Consider the following 8,698-nt stretch of genomic DNA (forward strand, 5'->3'; position numbering starts at 1 on the left):
ACCATATACAAAGCAACATACCCATCTCTAATCAGAGAGTGAACTCCATTTACACAGTCTAAATTATTTCAATTGGTCTACGTTTAAACCCCACATTGGAAGGCAGTGAGGGCGGAAAGGACAACAGAGCAGAAACTATGAATGATGCTGCAAACATCCAAGAGGAATCACTGTATCTGCAATATATTTTTTCATCCTCGTAAAAAAAATTGACAGGTTGACTAAAATCTTACTGGCTTCTTTAAGTCTGGATCACGTTATTTTCTGTAAAGCTGAGAAAGGAAAGGTTCTCCTAACATGTCCCTGCAAGTCTGCGTGCACAGCCCCATCCTCAATCCTTGAAGAATGCAATTCTGATGTGCAACAAGTGATTCCTCTCACTGCATCTTTTTATAAACGTAGGCAACCAGGGAATGACTAAACTCAATTTAATAAGTTCAAGTACAGCCAAGTAAATACAAACAAACCAAAACAATAACACAAAAAAAACAGTCAGACAGTAATAGGGTGCAGAATGTTAAAGTCTCTGTTAGATGTGTAACTGCACTATAAAAGGAAATCAGAGGCAGACAGTGAAAAACCCTTAAACCATGGGTCACCAACTCAGAAAATGTGTCTCTATCACATCAGAAAAAGCTTTTAAGTGCCTACTATTAATTAAAAAATGCTTAGCACCCAATTTGCTTCTCTTGGTGAGACCAGCTTGTTGTGAGCTACTTATACATCCAATGTAATCCCGTTGAAGAGAAGAAAATCAGACAGTAAATCAATGGCTAACTTCTGAGAATGAATAGAAGATTGGGTTTATTTTAGTTGGTCACTTTGATAACTGCCATTCTTGTATACAGAAAGCATCACTTCGCACTATCAGTAACTGCAGGATGGCTGTATAATAGACCCTTGGTGCGACAAAATGCTTTAATCCATAAACAAGCATAACCTTATGAAAAAGCAGCACATGAATCACTAGAGCCAATATATGATTCCTCACTTGTCACTCGGGGTTGGAGAATATTTCTCTGAATGTATCACCTGTAGATTTGAGAATGGAAAAGTGATGTACATTAAAGGATATTCAAATTTATCTACAGTCTCAGGACTTCATGTTGCCTGGATAAGCACTTTTGTCAGCTCATCTTTTCTCAGTCCCATATCAGACACTGCAGCCTATAGCTGAACTGCAGTTCTGAGGGCTCGGGCCGAGAGCAGGGGTCCAAACAGCCAATTGCTGGACTTGTATGGAGAAAGGCTGCCATGAGCTTTAGACGGGTCTCTCAAACCATGAAGGAATTTTGATTCTTCAGTTTGTCAAGTTCTTTAATCTGCTGTCGCAAAAACAGAATCCTGTGTGAAGAAAAATACTGACAATCAGCTTCATGAAATGTTATTTCTTATTAATTGTATGTCAATCAAGTGGATGGATCAATAATTAGTATTTCAATACCTTTGCTCTCTCAAAGTGGCCTGGATTTCACACACTCGCACTAAAGAGCGAAGATTTTTCATCTCAGTGCAGATCTCTGACATATAGAGGGTTCCCATGTTGTGGATATCCTCACGCAACCGTGACACCTTGATAACAAAAAAGTGAGATTAAGCCAAGATATGAAACACATTTTAATAATCTTAATCAGATCTAATATTGTACTGTGCATAATATTAAACAGCAAAAGATATTAAAAAACATGCTTGCACCTGCTTCTCTACATGTTCCGAAGGCCAGCCTTGAACATGCTTGATGAGATTTTCATCAAAGTGCAACGCTAGAGAAGGGGTGAAAGTGCTTTGGGTTCGAGAGGGGGTGCCTAAGGCAGGAATGCTGATGGCTGCATTGCCATTAGAGCCGGACAAACTCTCTTGACTGCTGTAAAAACAAAAGAAACGGCACCAAGATGTCATCTCTCTCTTACAAATCATTTCTTTATTTGCTGTACAAGTACAGACTTAAATGCACTTCCACAGTGAACCAGTAGATGGCGAACTAACACAAAGTCTGGTGTGTTGCTGCCATTGCTCAAGTTCATAAAAACAAAGTGGTCTTTTTTATACTACGTTAAGACATTTTAAACCTTAAAAGAAGAGAGCCGTACATTTGCCTCTGAAGACGGGGATCACTAAATTCCAGGGGTTTTTCAGAGTTTGTGGACTGCTGGGCTGTTGATCCTGGTCTCTGGATTGATGCACTAACCTGAAATTTAAGAGCGACAGTTTACATCTAAGCTAAGAGGCACCAAATAAAAACACAAACTCAGAATAACTTTACAGCTTTTATATAACTGAGGAGTGACGCTTGGTGCAATAAAGTATAAAATAAGTGGCATTCATTGTAAGGAAACATCACTTTCTCACAAAAAAAAGAACTATAAAATAATATATATTATTTTTATCACTAGGAAAACAATAATGGACATTTTTGGGTTGACAAACAGATAACGAACAATTGTTTGCTATTAAACAAGGCCAAGGTGTATACTCCTAAAATCCCAGGGAAATTAAAAACTATTTTAAATTATATTTTTCATGAATTATTGAAGCGTTTATTGTCAATAGTTTGTCAATGTGGGTCATTCTCTTTATTAAAAATCGTGTGCCCTCACAATCTTTAGTTAAAATCTGAAAATGCACTTCCGTCCTGTAACAAATATTCGTCTTAGATGACGCATGTTAGACGACTTGGGCAGAGCATCCGTTAAATCCTCCCCTTCAACTGTCAGTCTGCTGTCAGTTCCATTTCAAAATGCAAGGGCTGTTTTTATACATTCAATCAAATCGCAGAGAAATATGAAAGCCACGCCCACTATTTTTCTCATTCAAAATTCCATTTCACTCGGAAATGTGTCAAAATACGTGTCAATGGGGACTTTAAGGGAAAAACTCACAGCACTAACCTTTGGTTGTGAAGAGAGTGATGCAGAGCTGTGCAGGGGTTTCGAGACCGCATTAGTCTGAGGTGTGCTGACTCTAGGAGACACATATGACCTCGGCGAAGAAGCATCTGATGCTAATGACATTGGAGACTGTCCGGACTGTTGTGCTGTTTATTAGAGAAATGGTCAGAAAAATTATTAAGAGTCCAGTAACTTCTCATATTTTGAACAGTCTATACATACCTGCATAAATACAAACTATTAAAAATCATTTTAAAATGCATGGTGTGTAAACACAAGGCCTTCCTAAAATGCACTGATCATGTGTATGCAGCATTACTGTGCAATATAACAACATACCCTAGGCAAATAAACAACATACTTTTGGCAATGTCTTATTTCTAAACTATAGTGCTGTTGGCCAAAACTACAAAAGTGACCTAAACTAAGAAATAATGTTAGCTTGTTCATGTCTATAGTCCTGTTTTATACAATATATAAAATATGGCAAACATCCTAAAAACACTGCTATTACGTAGCAATGTACAATACAGCCCTGTAGTTCATCATCGGTGTGCATTAGTTGAACTGCAGTACAACATCAGTTAGCAGAGGTGTGAAGGGGGGACTGGACTTCAGCCATACCTTGTGTGGACAGCTGAGCAGCTTGGGAAAGCAGAGTAGTGACGTTGAAAGCGGACGGTCCGGCAGTGATAAGTTTGTGAAGCATAGACTGTAAGGAAGCTTGTGTGACAGCGGCTGTGAGAACTTGAAAGAACACAAAGATAGAAAAAGACACACACACACACATACAGTCAAAGCAGTCAGACACACTGAAAGCAATCTGAGGCAGGTTAACATCAAGCAACGGTTTCCACTTGTAGTACATTCTCAGAAGATACAACATATTTTGCAAACAGCAAATATCAAGGTTTTGGACTATTCCATTATGTTGTGTTCTGAAGCTGAAAAAATGGCATATATATATATATATATATATATATATATAAGGTATGGTGAGTAAATGATGAGAGATGTTTTTAGGGGTGAATTATTCCTTCAACTTTGATGTCATATAAATCATGTAAAATCTCATGTTCTCATACAATGCTTCTAGCTTTTAAAAGATAACCCCATAGTTTTAATGGCAGGCCTTTACGAGCATATCTCGACTTGTGGCAGCAGCAGTGACATTTGAAGGACAGAAAAGCTTTTTGCACTCAGTTATAGTAATTTGTTTTGTTTATAGAAATTGCCAAAACTTTAGGAAACTGGAAAACCCTCCCTTCAATAATGTTTGACAGGATTAATTTAAAGTTAGGTCTTTTTCTACGAGTTTTAGTAAACTACATAATATATAATACAGTAATTATAAAATGGCATAAAAACACAAATTATAAGTTCTTTGCCAGAATACACTGTAATTAGGTCCAGACTACATGCTATTAGTTGACACTTTTGTTGATAAAGTTCGATAAACGTTGATAAATGCCATTTTTTGCAGATCTATACACTCAAAATAGTATAAAAGCAATTAATTCAGAATAAACTATGCTTGGATATCCTCACCTTCATTAATTTTGCTCATGTCCACATTGCCATGATTCATCTGCAGGGTGGCCTGTAATGCAGGCAGCAGTTGTCGGAGGAGTGCTGGGTCCTGGAGGAGAGTAGAGGCTGAGGCCTGTAGGGCAGGAGATACAGGCACATTCGAGGACGAGGAGCTGGATGTGCTGGAGGGGTTTACGGGCAAAGGCTGGGAGTAACAAGAGTTTGATAACGGCTTTTCCGCCAGAGTAGATTCTGATGAATAGGATTGTGAGAAATCACAAAACAGGTGTTAAAACACTTGACTCAAACAGTCCTAAAAGTAAACTTTAACCTGCCTTTATTTATAAACCTCATTTCACTTGAAGGAACCCAAAAGAATGTGGTTCTGAGGATTGCAATGCTTACTTGCACTACTGAGGGCACTTGTGGCACTAGCCTGCATCGCCTCTTGTCTGTAATCTCTGTCTTTGGGAAAGCTGTTGACAACAGTCTTAACACCGTCTCTCTGCTTCTGTTCTCTGTGTAAATGCAATGTTTGGGGTCAAGGATGTTTGGGGTCCAAGTCAAGCAGAAAGTCAGAGTCAGTTAGCATGTATATAAGTATAACAAACATTTCACCTCTCCAGCCAATCTTTAGGTTTTTCCCACTGAGAGACCTCTGTCCTACAGTTATAGTAGTACTTCTTCCCAGAGGAACTGATATGCTCCGACCAATCATCTGCTGGGTCACGCGGCTGCAACAAACAGGAAACCTTTAAGTTTATTAACAGGAACAGATCTTCCAGGACATACACGTTATTTTCATTAAAGAGGACAATTGACAGGAATGATTATAACAGACAATCCACCAACTAATCGATTTTTAAACCTACCATTTCTGAAGTTCTGTTCGGATTAGGGTGAGAACTGGAGATATGATGAGAGTTTTCTTGTGGAGAAGAACTGACACCTGAAAAATAATACGTTTAGCAACAGATGATCAAGCTTACATCCTTTAAAAGAATATCATTTTACTGCACTTCTTATTAATACACTGGACTGTTGGTTTATAGGCACAAGTTGACAGTCCAGTGGCTGAGCTGTGGAAACATGGCATCACGACAAGATGAGCTGCACTTTCCAATGAATTCCTAATTATATGACCAGCAAGACACTACACAAATTCATAGGCCTTATGTTTTTACTCCGATTTCTGCTCAGATGGAAGAAAGTATAATCACAACTGTGTATTTTCAGAACACATCACCATAGCCCTGCTTTTCGAAGATCTGCGAACAACCACATAAAAAAATGCCATTACAACATTACGTATCGGGCTTGTCTGAGAAGCTAGGGGGCCTCTCTGACGATTAAAAGATAAACAGCACGGTGCACTTGCTGCAGCCTCATGACTGCGGTGATAACAGGAAGTAGAATAATGTGAAGGAAGCACAAGTTGTCATAGAGTATCATGTGTTGTCATAATGTGGCAATCTTATTTGCTGCATGAACATTAAAACCATTTATAACGATAAAGTACTGAACATATTTTTTATTATTTCTCAAACCAAATTGCATGTCTGTCCAAAATGTCTGACCTGAAAGTGAATACTAACACAATAGTTGTGATTTTGTTCATTTTTTATGCTGAATTTCTCTGACAGGGATGCAAAACATGTTTGAAAACGAAACAACACTGATGCAAATACAGATCTGAACATATTTGAACAGATTTAATGTAACATGAGTGCATCATTTACACTGTGCATGCATCGATAGAAACAGCTCACAATTTCACCCATTCTGGCTTTGCACATTTCAGTGCTAGTCTGTGATAAAATTTGTTTTATGACTTTAATGTATTCCAACAAATGTCGAAATGTAACTTTCACTGCAGCATATGGTCAGTATTGGTGCAATGCTTGCAAAAGTCAGTATGCCCTTTAATAAAATCAGATCAAGCTAATGACTTTCAAATATGAATTATGACTATTGAGGTACTGTCTAGAATGCCCAAAAGAATGACATTAGAAGTATTCTCCTAACATACACGTTACATAATAATCTAATATAATCTAAACAACTGATACAGGTTTATGTACAATGTTGGGATTTTGATGAATTAAGGTTAACCTTAACCTCCCCTTGCTCACACTCTTACCGCTTTCTCTCTCACGTGACCGATGATGGTGGAGTACTTTTGTTTGGCTGTGTCCTGTGGCATCACTGTGCTTGTTGTCTGGACTGTCTGACCGCCGCAGCATTTTAGTTGGTGGTGTGGAGTCTGATGAGTCTCGCATCTTCTCATGGCGATGATCATTTGCTGAGTGACTCTTTGATTGATATTTGACAGGCTGCAAAATACAATCTGAGTTAAGAAATACAAACTAGACGGTAAAGTACTGCCACTAAGCAGATTTAAACAGCCATAATGTTAGTTTAGAAACAGTTCAGCTGCAAATAATCTAAATGTAAACCTGGTGGCTTTTGACTTCAAAGGGGATGTTGACAAACCAAAACTAGTCAAGGAACCTGATGTTTTTCACCTTCATATTTGTTAAGCTTACCAAGTCAATACACAACGCTTGGTATGTGATAACAGCTTTTTTGGTGGTAATGTATCTTAAATTATAACATTACTTATGCAAAAATGTAGCTAACTACAAAATAAGCTAGCAAGCTAAAATATATATAATGTAAAGCAACGATACCCCCTGTGCACATTACTCCAATTAAACTCGAGCTATAAGTTAATATTTACGCGTTATAGCTATTTTGCAGTTAACGTTAGCTAGCAGGAACTAGGCCTATGAGCACTAGTGTTATGCTACCGAAGTGCTACAAGCCTGCTAATACCCTTCTGACACAACGTCGTCTTCTCACCCAAATATGCAGCAACTTTTAATGATAAAATACTTCACTGTGTACCTGGTAGGCTTGAGGATCTCTTCGATCATTGCACCTGTAAAAGACAGAAAAGTTAATGCAGTCAGAATTGCGCTCCGGCTAACTAGCTAAAAAGCTAACTTAGTAACTACAACTCAACAAAATCAACTTGCAACCAAACTAAGAGGTACGCGTTAACTTCTTAAAAACATTCTCAAACATTTCATATGCAATTCCTTTAGGCCTTTAAAGGACGGGTGCGAGCTGGAGGTAAATGAATGTTTACCCATCATTGAGTCTGGATGGATTCGTTGCATGCATTACCATTAATGCTGCAGGGATGTGGAAAAGTGTTACTACTTGAGCAGTTCAGCTGAACTACCGCAATTTTACAGATTACTGTCGACGAAAACACAGTTATATCTGTAAAAGTAGCTCTGCTGCAGTGCTGCTTCGCTATTCGGGAAAAAGCTGACGGTCCATCGCTTCGTTTTGCTCGCGACTGCGCCCCACAAGTGCACGAGCAAAGTGCTCGTGACCCGCACGTGCACGAGCAGAGAGCTGCTGAGCAGAACGCCAAACAAGTGCACGCGGCTGGATATGTGTTGTTTTCGATGCGGCATTAAAATTACATGTTGATGCGTTGGTGTCTACAAATTTACTCAAAATGAATCGTTTAGAAACCAGAATCCGTGTTTAATTTTTGTTGAAAAATTAAGGGTCAGGCTACATTAGTCAATAGTTCATAGTTCAAGCTAATTTTATAGCTTACATTAAATAAATAATGCAAACACAAACAGCTTATTCATGTTTGTTTCGCAATTGTGTTCACAAGTGAACTATGGGGTCTTATATTGGGAGTCTGTTTATTTTGGTAGTTTGGTTAGTTTAGGCCCAACAAGAAAAAAAATATTTCGCCAGATATTTAATTTTGTAAAAGATTTGTAAATGTGTTTGGTTTGTTTGTTACTACTGTGTATTTGTTGTAGGCACAGAAAAGGTCACATGCTGAGCTTTTATTGAATGTTTCCGCTTGTCTGTTTTATTTGGGTCACATTGATGATTCCAGTCGTACACACCATGTAAGCTGAAGTCTTATACCATTAATGGCATTCCTTTTCCATAATTTTGGAGTTTGGGAGTTAGGTACATTTAGGAGAGAACTCGTTTTTTAAACCAGGTAAGCCGTATAACAACAATATTTTTAAATACAGACTGTTACTGCAGACTGTGTTTGATATGAATAGTACTGAATATGAATTTTGTGACTATTTGCAAATTATAATTGGTTTTATTTGAAGATGGAAATTAAGTATTTAAAATGTTTAAGTATTTTTAATGTTTTAGTAAATGCAATTGCATATAACATGTAAGTAACTGTATCGCATGTATGAGAGGACAAATGTTGAAAGACA

General features: G+C 38.0%; 1 protein-coding gene across 3 annotated transcripts; it reads right to left on the reverse strand.

The window, feature by feature from the left end:
* Positions 1-414: 414 nt before the first annotated feature.
* Positions 415-7,816, reverse strand: wacb (WW domain containing adaptor with coiled-coil b). Of its 3 annotated transcripts, none has more exons than XM_057334866.1 (13): positions 7,608-7,816; positions 7,326-7,359; positions 6,559-6,751; positions 5,291-5,367; positions 5,037-5,152; positions 4,824-4,936; positions 4,437-4,670; positions 3,513-3,635; positions 2,889-3,034; positions 2,091-2,188; positions 1,696-1,864; positions 1,445-1,572; positions 415-1,344 (listed from the first exon to the last, which is right to left on the reverse strand). In XM_057334866.1, the coding sequence occupies exons 3-13, from the start codon at positions 6,695-6,697 to the stop codon at positions 1,275-1,277; spliced, it is 1,413 nt and encodes a 470-aa protein (XP_057190849.1). In that variant the 5' UTR covers positions 6,698-6,751; positions 7,326-7,359; positions 7,608-7,816; the 3' UTR covers positions 415-1,274. The 3 variants fall into 3 exon arrangements, with proteins under 3 accessions (XP_057190849.1, XP_057190847.1, XP_057190848.1); XM_057334864.1 differs by having other exon boundaries at positions 7,570-7,816; XM_057334865.1 differs by lacking the exon at positions 3,513-3,635 and having other exon boundaries at positions 7,570-7,816.
* Between the last annotated feature and the right edge of the window lie 882 nt (positions 7,817-8,698).

This window comes from Triplophysa rosa, linkage group LG5 (assembly GCF_024868665.1).
Source record: "Triplophysa rosa linkage group LG5, Trosa_1v2, whole genome shotgun sequence".
Classification (NCBI taxonomy): Eukaryota; Metazoa; Chordata; class Actinopteri; order Cypriniformes; family Nemacheilidae; genus Triplophysa; species Triplophysa rosa.

What these genes read in the sequence shown, in the direction of transcription:
- wacb (XM_057334864.1), bottom strand. Translation starts at nt 7,610, where the DNA reads ATGGTAATGCATGCAACGAATCCATCCAGACTCAATGATGG. An exon ending in CGAACAGAACTTCAGAAATG is followed by an intron (nt 5,153 to 5,290) that starts GTAGGTTTAAAA and finishes TGTTTGTTGCAG; the next exon opens with CCGCGTGACCCAGCAGATGA. An exon ending in CGGAACATGTAGAGAAGCAG is followed by an intron (nt 1,573 to 1,695) that starts GTGCAAGCATGT and finishes TTTGTTATCAAG; the next exon opens with GTGTCACGGTTGCGTGAGGA.